This window comes from Scyliorhinus canicula, chromosome 2 (genome assembly GCF_902713615.1).
Source record: "Scyliorhinus canicula chromosome 2, sScyCan1.1, whole genome shotgun sequence".
Lineage (NCBI taxonomy): Eukaryota > Metazoa > Chordata > Chondrichthyes > Carcharhiniformes > Scyliorhinidae > Scyliorhinus > Scyliorhinus canicula.
Genome location: NC_052147.1, coordinates 6,973,172 through 6,988,437, shown reverse-complemented (window position 1 = coordinate 6,988,437; position 15,266 = coordinate 6,973,172). Strand labels below are relative to the sequence as shown.

The window sequence follows — 15,266 nt, the reverse complement described above, 5'->3', positions numbered from 1 at the left end:
CGATCCTCCGAAAGCGCATTCTACCTCGGCCCACTCCCCCACCCTATCCCCACAACCCTGCGCATTGATCTTGGCCAATCCACCTAACTTGCACATCTTTGAACTGTGGGAGGAAACCGGAGCACCCGGAGGAAACACACGCAGGCACGGAAATGTGCAAACTCCACACAGTCACCCAAAGCTGGTATCGAATCCGGTCCGTTAGCACTGAAGGGCAACAGTGTTAACCACTGTGTCACCGTTCTACGAGAGAACAAGCAATTCCAAAGAGTGCCATGTCTTTGTGTCCGATTTACAGTCTTTGGCTTGAGAGTTTCTTATTTAGCACACATCAGGATCACAAGACCTACGGTATAATATTGAATACTATGATGATGTAGGAGATGAAAAAAAATTCTGTATTTAAATAAAATATTGTGAATATCAGTGATGGATCATGTTGTGTAAGCATGTGCCATTGCAGGTTAGTAGGAGGCTGATTAGTAGTTATGATTCCTTCTTCAATGGTGGAGCTGATAGGGCGGTAATAACCTGGACCACTTACTATTAAAAAATTATAATGTATACTAGGTAAGGAATAGAAATAGATTGTGAAATGACCTTTCAAATTAGCCCAGGCAATGGGGAGCCACCTCGTAGAGTGAAAATCTACAACCATTAACACTTGTTAAATCAGCCCTTGAGTGTTTTACCAATATTGTCTTTTTGCACAAAATATAGGGTGATTGAGCAATCTTGCACGCCCCGTGAGGAAAGCTATATTCACCAAGAGTTCAGATTGGAGATAGAGGGAGGGATTCTCCGGTTTCTGACGCCAAAATCACGTTCAGCAATCGGCTGGAGAATCCACTTTGGCGTTGAAATTGGGGGCGACGCCACTTTTGCGATGCACCGCCCCCTCATGCTGCACACCGTATGGACGGCCTCAGGACATTATCCGAGGCCTTCCCCCGATGTTGTGCCCCTGATGGGCAGAGTTCCTGACGGCGTAGGTCTCATGCTATTTTTTGTCGGGAACACGGTGTGGCGGCTGCGGACTGAGTCTAGCGCCGCCACAGTCGGGGGACAGCCGATCCGCAAGCAGGGTGGTGGTCCGGGGGTGGTGAGCCTGGCAAAAAGGGGGGCAGGCTGGGCCCACGCGCAGCCGGCGGCATGTTGCACGAAAATCCGGCAATTTTCCAGCCGTATCAGCAGCTAGAGCCGGGTGCTCTATGCTGCATGCTTGCTAGCCCCCCACCAGACGGGGGATCGGGAGCCGTTTAGTGCTATTTTCTCGATCGTAAAAGCACTTAATCTCAGAATCAGAGAATCCAGCCCAGGGTTACACCACTGATGTCCCAATTCTCCAGCCACTCTCTACTGGAAGTACAGGATTGACACCTACCTTCCCATCTCATTAGTCTTTCTGTTTCAGTCACAATCTTTATTTCATTACAGAGTAACCTATTGTTTTAATCTTTTTACTTTCCCTTTTTTTCTATTCAATTTTGACAATAACATAACAGGTTCACTGAGGCCTATTGATGAACAAGCATAACACAGCCAGAAAAGTAAAATATTAAAAAGCTTAATTTTTATGTGTGTATATATACATATAAAAAATATATTAAAAATATTTTTAAAATGTTCCTTGCTGTCATATCACTCACAGGAAGCATCTATTGGTATGGACTCGAAATGCATACTCTACTGTGCACATATAGAAGGTCTGTAACATGCTATGCCATTTCTTTGAAGATCTGCACATGCCCAAATGAGTTTAATTAATAATCTGTAACCAGTCCTCATCAGGTCATCTCTTAAATCAAACAACGCAGATTAATGGAACAAAAAATTTCTCAGTTTTATATCCAGTTCATACATTTGTGAAAATTGACCATTACCCTTTATTTGTTACAGACAATGGAACTTTGGGATTCTACTGTTTAAACTGGGATGTCAGGAACATTTCAGAATCATATTTATCTCATAAGTACAAAACTAGTCAGCAAAACATCAAGCAGAAGAATAATTTGACCATTTGGTAACATCAACTGGATGTGAACTGGCCCAGAGACTCCATGTCGAGATGCAGAAGAATTATCAGCCAGTATACCACCATCCAGAGAAGAATAACCAGATACGGTAGTTGAGAATGACCAGAGGATCTTGGAGGTGCCTTATCACGAACAACAACAGCAGCTGGGTGCCACATTGCTTCCAATACACTTGAATTGTCAGACTGTGGGGTTAATCTGTAGAAAAACATCAACGCAAAAATGAAGAGAGAGATGATTAGCAAATGTTGAGGTTCCTGTCACATCTCACATTTGTAGAATTACGTCAGTATCAGGTAGACTTCAATATACCAGACACAGGAGTGATGTCCTACTCACTGTGACGAGAACTTGCACAAAAAAAAGCTCAGATTTAAATTTCATGCATTCTCTCCTCACTCTGTGCAAACAACCTCACTTGTTACCATCTGCTATCAGTTTTTTTTTCAGTTTAGGAAATCACTCACACAAGGAGGTTCCTGTTTCCTACATTGCACTTTGAGTGGTAAGCCCTAAGTGGCCATTTTGTCTTATCGTGCTTCCCTCAGACCATGGGCGCGATCCAATGGCCACGCTGCTCCTGAAAAGCAGCTCCCCGCGGCGCAGAGTGAATGATAAAAGCCAGGAGACCCCGCTCCTGTGATCTACCCAACTCACAACACTTCGCAAGATCCAACGCCCATTGTGTGTGGGATCACCTTTTGGTAAATTTGCATATTAGAGCGAGACTGCAAGTCTCACTCTAATGTGCAAATTCCCAAGATACCTGAGGCTTTGGAGAGAAGAAAGCAGAAGACTCAAACTTTAAAACAGCCTGATTGCCAGAATACTCTATTCTCAGGCTTTGTGTTTGAGAGAAGGAGGAGCCCGACACTTCACCAAGTAGATGGGAGGAACCGACCTTGGGAGGTATCAGTTTGGTCGACCACCTTACCCAAGAAGATCACATAAGTATGGGTAGAGCTGGGAAACATTAAGGGGCAAAAAACATTTGTGGGGGTTGTACATAGATCCACAAACTGTAATGTTGATGTTGGGATAGCCATTAAACAGGAAATTAGAGAAGCATACGATAAAGGGACATCTGTAATTATGGATGACTTTAATCTGCATGTACATTGGGCAAATCAAATGAGTAACAGTACGATAGAGGAGGAATTCCTGGACTGTGTACAGGATCATTTTCTGGACCAATATGTTGAAGAACCAACGAGAGAACAGGTCATCCTAGGTGGGTGTTGTGTAGTGACTGGGTATTGTGTAAAGAGAGGAATATAGGCAATTTAGTTGTGACCATAATTGGGTTACAAAAACCACCCAAAAACATAATCATCACGCTTAGTTTGGAACATTTGTTTCCTTTAAACACCAGCCCCCAGCGACAAACCGATCCTTCAGCATAGATAGAAAAGGGCGCCACCACATATAGAACTCTTCCTCCAACCCACACAGGGCAAACTTGACATTCTCCAGGTTCACAAATTCATGCAGGTCTCCTACCTATGCCCCTACCTTCGGTGATGTTTGCAAACACTAGTTCAGCTTTGACAAAGGGTCATCTGGACTTGAAACGTTAGTTCTTTTCTCTCCTTACAGATGCTGCCAGACCTGCTGAGATTTTCCAGCATATTCTTTTTGGGTGGCAGCAAAATCCTTCTTAGGGCATTCGTGGAGGCGAAGGCCACCACATCGGCCCCCCTCCCCTCCTGCAGCCCAGCTGCTCTGAGACTACAAGATTGTCACCAAGAGGCACGGCGCTACTTCAAACCCATCTCCAAGATAGCCTTGAACACCTTGAACAAGGCCTCCTGTTTCACACACCCCCAGAACATATGGGTGTGGTTCACCGGCCACCACCAACACTTCTCACAGCAATCCTCCACCCAAGGGAAGAATCCTCCCATCAGGGCCCACGTCATATGTACCCTATGCACCACTTTGAATGAAATGAGACTCATCTGTTAGATGTATTAGATGCAATGGTATGAAGAGGCAAGAGTTCAGCTTTTTCACCAACACACCTTTAATGGTTCAAACTCACTCTCCACAGAACTCTACAGATCACCAGATCCTGAGGCCACCTGAAGCCCCTTTACATATCAGTGTCAATCATTGAACACTTAACATAAATGAGACAATCATTGAACACTTAACATAAATGAGACTACTAATTGCAATGTATCTTCACAGTCTCCCCTTCCTTGGAGAAAAAAAACAATTAGGCGAAAACAAAATTTCAAGAAACTAAAAGACACACCTGATTCCCCCCCCCCCTTTTTTTTCTTTTTGTTTTTGAGTAGAAGAAAAAAAAAACATTCACAGAAACAGGCGCCCTTCATTCACAATATCTAAAAGTTTCTGTGAACTAGCCCCCCTTTTCGTAGCTACTGTCAACCCATTTGATTTTTGTTATTTCCCCTCTGTCCAACATCTGCTTCAAACTTGCGATGTCTATCCGTAACCTCTTTTCATTGACACTTTTTGTAGAGTGCACATTTTCCCACAGGGATTTATTGTCAATGTGACAGTCAATAGGTATAGTACCCAGATCCCCTAATCCCAAAATTTCTGTCAATATCTGACTTATATAAAAGGCCATATCCACCGCTTCCACTAAGCTTAACGTCTCAGCAGCTAAAGTGCTTTTGACCACTCCTTATTTTCTTTGTTTCCCGCACAAGAGGGCAACATTTACCATTGTTCCCCGAAAGGAAAATTATAAAACCTCCTGCGCTTGAAACTCCATCACATAAATTTGCATAGGACACATCACTATAAACTATGAGTTTCAAATGCCTAAGATCACCTAAAACCGGGAACTTCAAAACACACTCCTGCATTTTTAGTTTGGCCAAAACTTTATTCGCTCTTATTATGTCTTCCACTTTGGGATCATTTATTTTTGTACTCAACTCTAAGACATCAAAACTCACGTCCAGTCTAGTCTGTCTACCTAACCAGTTCAGTTGCCCAATTAAACTTTGCAGTTGCTCTTTTTCTATCTCCGAAACCATTGCGTCTTTTTGTGAAACCCGGCCACGACTAATTGCTATTGGGCTGATGCTTTCCAAATAAGATTGCTGACGTAAAGTTGCCCCTAACTTAGTCTGTCCGATTTCCAGTCCAATATATTTAAAAGCACCGGAAGCCTGACTTCCAACCCTGAATTCTTTCCTCAAACCAGAGATTACAATAGCTAGTCCCACAAGTCCCACCCCACAAAATATCATCGACATGCATCATAAAGATGCCAGCAAGATTTCCTTTATAGTGCCAGTAAAACATTGCAGGATCTGCTTTCAACTGGCAACAACCTAAATTTAACAAGACTGACCTTACCAAAAAGTACCACACTCTAGATGCATCATTTAATCCATATACACATTTGCTCAACTTCCAGAGTACCCCTCCTGTGTTAGCTGCTTCTTTAGGAGGGCGGAGAAAAATGTCTCTCTGGAGCTGATGTCCCTGCAAAAAGGCAGCTTTTATATCTATAGATTTGCATTCCCATGCCTCTGTGGCTAATAGAGCCAAGAAGATCTTTAAAATAACCTTTCCTGCTGTAGGTGAATCTACCCTTAAGTCCTGATCGTCTAAGTTTTCTTCAAATCCCCTTGCCACAAGCCTGGCCTTTGCCTTATAAGTTCCATCTGGAAGAACCTTTTCTGTACAAATCCATCTGTGGAATAGAGCTTTTTGTCCCCTATCCGGTACTTCCGTGTATACCCCAAATTCACTTCCCCCAAATTCACTCCAACTATGCAACTCTTGCTGTTTAGCATCTTTGATAACTTTTTCATCTAATTTATTTGAAGCTACCAAAATCTCACGTGCATGTGGGCTTCTACTTCTATTAGTATTCGTAGTCTTACTCCTGTTCTGAGATCTTAATAAACTACGTCCCCTCTCCTGCCTGGTATCTCGTTCTGTACTGCTACTGCTTGATCTTTCTCTTCTGTAGCGGGATGTCCTTTCAATAGTTCTCAACCTTTTCCTGCGAACCTGTTCACTATCCGATGTACTATCTGAACTGGCACTGCGTTTCTGTGCCCTCCATTTTTGAACTTCGTTTTCCCAATCCATTGTTTTTAACTTCCTCCCCTGAATGCTGTACATTCAACCAATGTTTATACTTTCCAGTAGCCTTCCCTGCTCTACTAATAACAGTTGCATTCTTCCATTGACTAGACCCTTCAGGAAAGTATGTCACTTTTGTACCAACCTTTGCAGTTGCCCTTTCGGAAAAATGGCCTGATCTAATTTATCAGAAGTGTCGTGTTCCTCTACAGAAACCCTGTCTATATCAGTTAACTGGTCCTCATAGTCCTGTAACACATGCATACCAGATGACTCTGGTTCCTCGTCATGTCCGTCTGCTCTGTCTAAATTTGAAAATTTGTAATCGGTACCCATTATCCTTGATGAATGTACCCGAACAGTTTGATTACCATGTTGCAAAATAAATGTGTTGCCATCTATGCCTATTATCTTCCCTGGGCCTTTCCATTCATTAGAATTGTCTCTCTTATAGTATACCATGTCTCCTTGCTGAAAAACGGCATCTGATGGCCGTACATTATGTCTTAAAGCTCTGCGAATTCTTTCAGAGACTTCTGCTTCCAAAAAAGCTTTTCTACTGCTATGTAACGCGTTTAAATGTTCAGCAAAACCTGAGCTAATTGTAGTCCCTTCCCAAGCTGGAGGCTGGTCATCCAAAATAGAGGGAATTTTAGGATTTCTACCAAACACTAATTGATAAGGATCATAGCCCCCAACCATCTGCAATGAATTCTTTGCATGTACCGCCCATGCTAAAGCTGAATTTAGCATGCAGTTTGGTCGATCTCCCAAAATTTTCCGAAGCATGTCATCGATAACAGCATGATTTCTTTCCCAGACACCATTACTGAATGGACTTTCTGCAGCCGTGTTCATAACTCTGATATTCATGTTTTCACACATATCCCTAAACTCATCATTAGCAAATTCTCCCCCATTGTCCGTAAAGAATTTTGCTGGTGGACCCATTCCTGTTCCGATCCATTTTTCCACAATTTGATCCAGAATTGCCCTCTTTTCTTTACTTTGTACAATCGTTGACTGACTAAATCTGGTTGCTAAATCTACAAAATGCAAAATAAATATATTATTTGCTTTATCCCAGATCTTAAGATCCATGGCCACAATGTCATTAAAATCCCTGGCCAAAGGTAGGGTTACTATCGGTCGCGCTGGTGTCCTTCTGTACTTCCTGCAAACTTCACAGCGATCACTAACCTGTTCTATCAGTTTAGTATAGTCGTCATCCCTTACCCTTGCATCCTTTAATACATTTTTCAGCCTCCGAGGAGACGGATGTGCAAATTGCCTATGCAGTTTTACTACAACAAGCTTTTTAATCAGCTAAAGTCCCATTACTAAACTGCCATTAACACATCCTTAACCACTCTACTTGAAATATTGTCAGTAATGGAATACAATAGTGTCCCGACTGTGTAAATTGTAAGTCCACCGTTTTTCCAAAACCTGTTGCCTTATCCTGTTCCATATTCAGCTTCATGTGTGCTTTCTTCATCGATGGTCTGCTCAGAAGCAAAGGTATCTCACTTGATACAACATCCGTACTAATGAAATGGTTCACTCCAGCAATATTGCAAGGGATCACCCCGTGCATTTCTGGGCTTCATCCTCCTATTGTAGGTTTTAACTGGGTTTCTGTCTTCATAATTTCCTTGTCTCGGTCTTCTTTTATAGTCTTGAGGCCTGTTCGTAGCCATACGATTTCGCCATCCTGTTAGTAGTGTATCTTCCATATTCTGCCTTATGGTAGGCTGACCTATTTGGGTCATCAGAGCCATTGGAATCGAATGTTTCCCCAGAAAGTTTTTTAAAGCTGTTGTCATCTGTTCGAATAAGGTATCGTTATCCGTAAACTGAACTCCTGTCAAAACCAGGAGCCTATCCATGTTGCTCACTCTCGCACAGTCAAGTAATTCAAAGGCCAACACAGACTGTGGAAATTCCAGCCCGTGTTTCTGCAGCCTTTTATATAGTCTGCCAAATTCCATTATATAGTCTTCCATAGATAAATCCTCCATTTTCCGGAACTTATAAAAATCCGACCATGCTTCACACGCACTTAACAAGTCATCTTTCTTATAAATCTTGTCCATATAATGTAATAAAGTCGCCAGAATTCTTCTGAGTCTAACTCTTCCAACTCCAGCTCAGAAAGCACTTTGTTTCGGATTTTACTGCCATATGGTAAAGAAAGAGCCAATGCCATACCTTGTTTTCTCTTTCCTAAAGCAGTCACCTTAGTCCACATAACTACTGCACTTCTCCATTGGTCGTATGATTCCCTTTCAGAAAATAAGGGAGGATAATCATAACCAGCCATCTCCGTCCTGGGTTCAGCCATGTTTCCCTTTTTTTTTTACTCCTTGGTTTGATCTGGAAAAATTGTATCTTTCAAGCCTTCACATTTACACTGCAACCATTCTCTGCTACCAATTGTTAGATGTATTAGATGCTGTGGAAGAGTTCAGCTCCTTTTTCACCAACACACCTTTAATGGTTCAAACTCACTCTGCACAGAACTCTATAGATCACCAGATCCTGAGGCCACTTGAAGCCCCTTTACATATCAGTGTCAATCATTGAACACTTAACATAAATGAGACAATCATTGAACACTTAACATAAATGAGACAACTAATTGCAATGTCTCTTCACCCATTACTTAACACATCCTCGCACATGAGGACATTGCAATATCTCACCCTTGGCTTGGTCCCCAGCTCTTCTTCCCACCTGTTCTTGATCGTTTCCACTCGTGCCTTCTTTCCCAACCATCCATAAATATCACCGATCTTCCCTTACACCCACATGTCTGGAGCCAACAGCTTCTCCAATAATGTATGCTCCAGTATTTGAAGGAAACTGGGCAGCTGCTTCTGCCAGTTTTACCAATATGTTGGTGGGCACACATTTAGAGTCTACACTGACCACCGACCGTTACTGGGTCTATTTAAAGAGGATTGGGCGATTCCCCCAATCGCATCGACTAGAATCCAGCATTGGGCTTTGCCGCTGGCGATGTACGAATATATTTTGGAGCCTGTCCGGGTACAAAGCTTCCCCATACTGACGCATTAAGAAGCTTCCTCCTCTCCATTAGACCGCTGGCACCTGGTCGGCAAAGGAAGTCGTCACCGCCCTCCATTTTATGGATATCCTGTCTGCCGTGGAGGCTCGCTTACTGAGTTGGACCCAGATGGACCCACAATTTTCCCTGGTCCGCCACATCATTCTATAAGAGGCTCAGCACCGGCTTTGCCTGAAGACATCAAGGCTTGTACTTCAAAAGATCCCGGAGCCGAGCATTGAGCACGGCATCATCCTGTGAGGGACTCGGCCTGGAGCGCAGGCACAACCCCATTTTGCAAGACATCCACAACATGCATCCCAGGGTATCCAAGATGAAGATGCTGGTCCGCAGCCACGTCTGGTGGCCTGGAATCAACGCGGACATCGAGAAACTGGATCAGCGTTCCAGACCATGCCAAGAAAACTAGAAGGGTCCACCAGCAGCGCCACTGCACCTGTAGGAATGGCCGTGCCGACCGTGGTCTCACCTCCCCATCGATATTACTGATCTCTTTCAGGGGGCAATGTTCCTGATCATTGTGGACACCCACTTGAAGTGGTTGGAAATCCCCAAGATGTAGGCAACCATCACAAGGGCGACTGTGGAACGGTTGCGGCACATGTTCAACACCCATGGCATTCCCACGGTGCTGGTTTCTGACAATGGTGCAGCCTTTACTATTGCGGAGTTTGGGGCTTTCATAACTGACAACGGCATTCGTCACGTGCAACCGCTTCATATCACCCGGCCTATAATGGGTTGGCTGAGCAGGCGGTCCAGACATTCAAGAGGGGCATGGAGAAACTAACCACTGGGTGTTGGGAGACCTGGTTAGCCCAGTTCGTGTTTTTTTAGCGGACCACGCCACCACAGGGTCGCACTGACTGAGTTACTCATGGGGCGACGCCTCCGGACACGTTTGAGTCTGGTCATCTGGACATCAGGGAGAAAGTCCGCTGCGGCCAAGAATGATCCGAATCGGACATGTGCAGGTACACGATGCTGCACTGCTTCAGGCCCGGGGACGTAGTTTAAATCCGCAATTTCGGCACCACATGGATTCCTTGTATTATTGCAACAGATGGGGGCCGATCTCTTATTCCGTGCAGGCACCGGGCAGAGTCAGATTGCCACGTGGACCACATCCGCCAGCGCATCCAGGAGCTGCCGGAGCGTATCCTGGATGCTCCGGTCCCGCTTATTCCGCAGCCATCATGGCCACCACCTCCGTCAGCTGTTGATGTCCCAGGAGGCCAAGATGCTTGATGCTGGCCTCTCAGATTCTAATTCCGATTCTGATATGGACTTCCATGAACAAGCAAAAGTCGACACACTGCCACCCGCATCCACGTCAACCATGCCGGTCGAGCTCAGACACTCAGTGCAGAAACGCCAGTCCATGGTGCAGTTTACACCCCTGGGCCCTACTCCACTGACACCCGAATGCCGCCCTCAAGCTAAGTGGACACTGGGTCCCTCGCTACAGCCGATGGACATGGTCATTTCTCCGGACTTGGCGGGAGGGGGGTTGTTATGACCATCTCAAGAGGTCACGGGGTGCACACCATCTAGTTCCCGTGACCACCTTGGAATACAAACTTATCCAGAAACAGGGTGGGGCTTCCCCCTTAGCAAGGGAATATTCCCTGTAAAATCCCTGGTCTTGGTGCAGATTGAGGAGGGAGACCCTTCGGGGAGTGGAGAGATTGCTCTTTGAGAAATAAACCTGTGCTTGTTTTGTATCCAACTGTGCGTTTCCATGTGGTCACTTTGTTGGATTCTACAGAATTATTCGAGGATGTAACTAGTAGAGTTGACAAGGGGGAGCCAGCGAAAGTGGTTTATTTGGACTTTCGACAAAGTTCCACAAGAGAATCGTGTGCAAAATTAAAGTGCATGGGATCGGGGTAGTGTATTGAGATGGATATTGAACTGGTTGGCAGACAAGAAACAAAGAGTGGGAATAAACGGGTCTTTTTCGGAAGGCAGGATGTGACTAGTGGGCTACCGCAGGGATCAGTGCTGGGACCCCAGCTATTCACAATATACATTAATGATTTAGATTAACTAAATGTAATATCTCCATATTTGCAGATGGCACAAAGCTGGGTGGGAGGGTGATCTATGAGGAGGATGCAGGGATGCTTCCGTGTTATTTGGGCAAGTTGAGTGAGTGGGCAAAAGCATGGCAGATGCAGTATAGTGTGGCTAAATGGGAGGTTATCCACTCTGGTGGCAAAAACAGGAAGGCAGATTATTATCGGAATGGCTATAGATTGAGAGAGGGTAATCTGCAATAAGACTTGGGTATCCTTCTGCACCAGTCGCTGAAAGTAAGCATGCAGGTGCAGTAGGCGGTAATAAAGGCAAAATAGTATGTTGGTCTTCATAGCGAGAGGATTTGAGAATTGGAGAAGGGGGGCGGAATTCTCCGCTCCTCACGCCGGGTGGGAGAATCGCGGGAGGTCCACTCTCGCACCTCCCGCGATTCTCCCACCCCCCCAAATGGCGTGTCGCAAAACGCGCCACTCGGAGAATCGCGGGACGCCGTTTTTCACACCTGGTCGCTGCCGTCGTGAACAAGGCGTGAGATGCCCATTTGGGGCTTGTGGGGGGCCTAGAGGGGATTGAGCACCACGACTCGGGAGGGGACAGGCCCGCGATCGGTGCCCACCGAACGTCGGTGCGGCGTCTCAATGGGACGCACTCTTTCTCCTCTGCCGCCCCGCAAGATCAAGCCACCACGTCTTGGGGGTGGTGGAGGGGAAGACGGCAACCATGCATACGTGGGTTGGCGCCGGCCAACCTGCGCATGCGCGGCTGACGTCATTAGGCGCGTCGGCCGTGTCATTCTCGGCGCGCTGGGCCTTGACGCCAGCGACAAGGCCCCGCGGCCGAGTTTCCCGGCACGGCCCTCCTAGCCCCCCGGCGGGGGGAGAAAAGGGGGCCAGGAGAGGCCTCCGACGCCATCGTGAACCTCTCCGGGTTTCACGACGCCGTCGGGCCTTTGGGAGAATTCCGCCCGGGATGTCTTGCCGCAATTACACAGGTCCTTGGGGAGACCATACTTGGAATATTGTGTGCATTTTAGTCTCCTTACCTGAGGAAAGATGTTCTTGCTACAGAGACAGTGCAGTGAAGGTTTACCAGACTGATTCCTGGGGTAGCAGGACTGACATACGAGGAGTGATTGAGTCAGTTAGGGTTATATTTGCTTGTGTTCATAAAAATGAGGGGAGATCTCATATAAATCTATACAATTCTAACAGGATAAATGCAGGAAGAGTGTTTCTCGATGGTGGGAGAGTCCAGAACCAGGGATCACAGTCTGAAGATATGGGGTAAACCATTTAAGACTGAGAGGAGGAGAAATATATTCACTTGGAGTGTGGTGGGCCTGTAGAATTTGCTTCTACAGAAAGCAGTTGAGTACAAAATATGGTATGTATTCAAGAAGCTAGATAGAGCTCTCGGGGCTAAAAGGATCAAAGGAGATGGGAGGAAAGCAGGGCCAGGAGTTGGATAATCAGCCATGATCATAATGGATGGCAGAGCAGCCTCAAAGGGCCAAATAGCCTCCTCTGGCTCTCTATGTTTCCAACATATTTACACATATTTCAGTAAAACACAGTCTCAACACTGCAGTCAATCTCATCTGAGGTGATATAAAAAACTATATTACAGAACTGCAGATTAAAGCAGTTTATTTACTTTGAATAGTCTCCAATTCATTTAGCACTGAAGCGTGTTAGAGCAGTAAAGCAGGTTCTGGTCTGCACAGGCCTGTAATTAACACCGGTAACACAGTCAGTATTCTTACCTAGTTCGGAGGCGTGTTTCATTTGTAACTTTTGCTTCACTCAGCAACAGCAGACTCCCAGGTACCTATATAGTTTGGACGGTTAATAAAAAAAGATGTGTGGTAAATCATTAAAATTCTTTCCTTGTTCATGAAGGACATACATTACAAAATCATGGCTCATGCTACAACATAAACCCCTAATATTACACAGCTAACATCCCTTAACCAAAGGTGACTAGGTTCAGTGAATAAATAGACACTGCTGTAAAATTACTGCCACGGAAATTTTAGCAGAATCAAGCTAGCAGATTCTATAAATTTCATAAACATTTCCAGACTGCATTTTGACATTTGATCATGGAAGTTCAAAAATGGTGTCAAACTCCTTTTCAAAAGTGGGGCTGGGAAACTCCACCTAGTTCTGCTCATTTAAACAAGTCAAGAAATTTATATTCCCAGCATGTGATGTGGTTTCCTCTAAATTGGTGTCTTTGGAGTGGCCCACTGAAGTCATCTCATTCCCACTCCCAACTCACATCCCCCAGTTGGTAATAGAACCATTCTGGGAAATGCTTGTAATTGGTGTTACCAAGATAACCCAGCAGGGAGGAGACCCTGCTGAAAAGATCAACAAGACATTGATGCCTTGGAGAGAGTGTGAAACAAATTAAGGCAAATTTACAAGCTTTCTTCATGAAAAAAAGAGAAATTTAAATTAAGTAGTAGTGTATCTCAACACTCCTTCTCCCTCAATGCATTTGAGGTCGAATCTGTCCCTTGCAGAGGATAAAGAATCCCAATGGAAAGATTTATTGGACACACATAAGCTATCCAGATCACAGTGTAAGGGCTGCTCCAAAATCCTCCATTCCTAAACTCTGCATTGGTTAGCAACAACAACAGCTTGTAATTTATATCATACAATTTACAGTGCAGAAGGAGGCCACTCGACCCATCGAGTCTGCACCGGCTCTTGGAAAGAGCACCCTACCCGAGGTCAACACCTCCACCCTATCCCCATAACCCAGTAACCCTACCCAACACTAAGGGCAATTTTGGACACTAAGGGCGATTTATCATGGCCAATCCACCTAACCTGCACATCTTTGGACTGTGGGAGGAAACCAGAGCACCCGGAGGAAACCCACACACACATGGGGAGGACGTGCAGACTCCGCACAGACAGTGACACAAGCCGGAATCGAACCTGGGACCCTGGAGCTGTGAAGCAATTGTGCTATCCACAATGCTAAAATCTCTTCAGGCGCTTCACAGGAGCATTATAAAGCAAAATATGACACCAAACCACGTAAAGCATTGGCTTTGGTCATAAAGCAAAAGCTTGGTCAAAGAGGTAACCTTTAGGAGCATCTTAAAGTAGCAAAGAGGGTAGAGTCAAGCCTGGAGTTAATTGAGATGAATTGAGACAGGGATGGAGTCAGTTGATGTTACAGAGGTGGAAACAGGCAGTCTTTGTGATAGGGTGAATGTGTGGTCAGAAGCTCATCTCAGGATCATAGAATTGTCACGAGAGAGAGAGACTGACTATTTGGCCCATCATGTCTATGCTGGCTCTATGCAAAGGTAACTCGGGCAATCCCACTCCCCTGTCTTTTCGCAACAGACCCGAAAATCGCCTCCCTTCAGATAATTATCCATTTGAAAGCCACAATTGTATCTACCTTTGCCACACTCTCAATCAGTGCATTCCAGATCCTAACTACTAAAAGAAAACATTTTACGCATTGTGCCTCTGGTTCTTTTGTCAATTACTTTGAAGTTGGTGTCTTCTAGTTCTCAAACCTTTCACCAATCTTTGCTTATCTATTCTGTTCAGACCACTGATGATTTTTAATAATAATGACAATAATAATCTTTATTAGTGTCATAAGTAGGTTTACATTAACACTGCAATGACATTACTGTGAAATCCCCTAGTTGCCACACACCGGCGCCTGTTTGGGTACACTGAGGGAGAATTCAGAATGTCCAATTCACCTAACAAGCACGTGTTTCAGGACTTGTGGGAGGAAACCAGAGCACCTGAAGTTTGAACGCCTCTATCAAATCTTCACTCAGCTTTCTCTTCTCAAAGTCCCAGCTTTGTGAATCTAACCACATAACTGGAGTTTGCACTGGAGTGCTGAGCTTGTTGCATTTGAGTGCTACAGTGAGAGTTTGGTGACTGAGGGAGTTAGGTGAGGAGGGAGTAAGGTGCTCCTTACATTTCATTTCCTATGTTTATCAAAGAGCGTGAAGGGAGCCAGGAGTTTAGAGT

At 45.0% G+C, this 15,266-nt stretch overlaps 2 protein-coding genes across 12 annotated transcripts in view; one reads left to right on the top strand and one right to left on the bottom strand.

Moving 5' to 3' along the window:
* LOC119979765 (cytosolic carboxypeptidase 3-like) overlaps positions 1 to 15,266 on the top strand; it is a 268,954-nt gene that overhangs the window by 16,547 nt on the left and 237,141 nt on the right. The window lies entirely within an intron of this gene.
* Positions 1,859 to 15,266, bottom strand: part of LOC119979743 (calmin-like) — a 106,924-nt gene continuing 93,516 nt past the window's right edge. For all 3 annotated transcript variants that reach the window (XM_038822349.1, XM_038822356.1, XM_038822367.1), the window contains 2 exons: positions 13,007 to 13,071; positions 1,859 to 2,234 (listed from right to left, as the gene is read on the bottom strand). In XM_038822349.1, the coding sequence (XP_038678277.1) occupies positions 2,030 to 2,234; positions 13,007 to 13,071 (270 nt within the window). In that variant the 3' untranslated portion in view covers positions 1,859 to 2,029. The remainder of the gene's footprint in view (positions 2,235 to 13,006; positions 13,072 to 15,266) is intronic.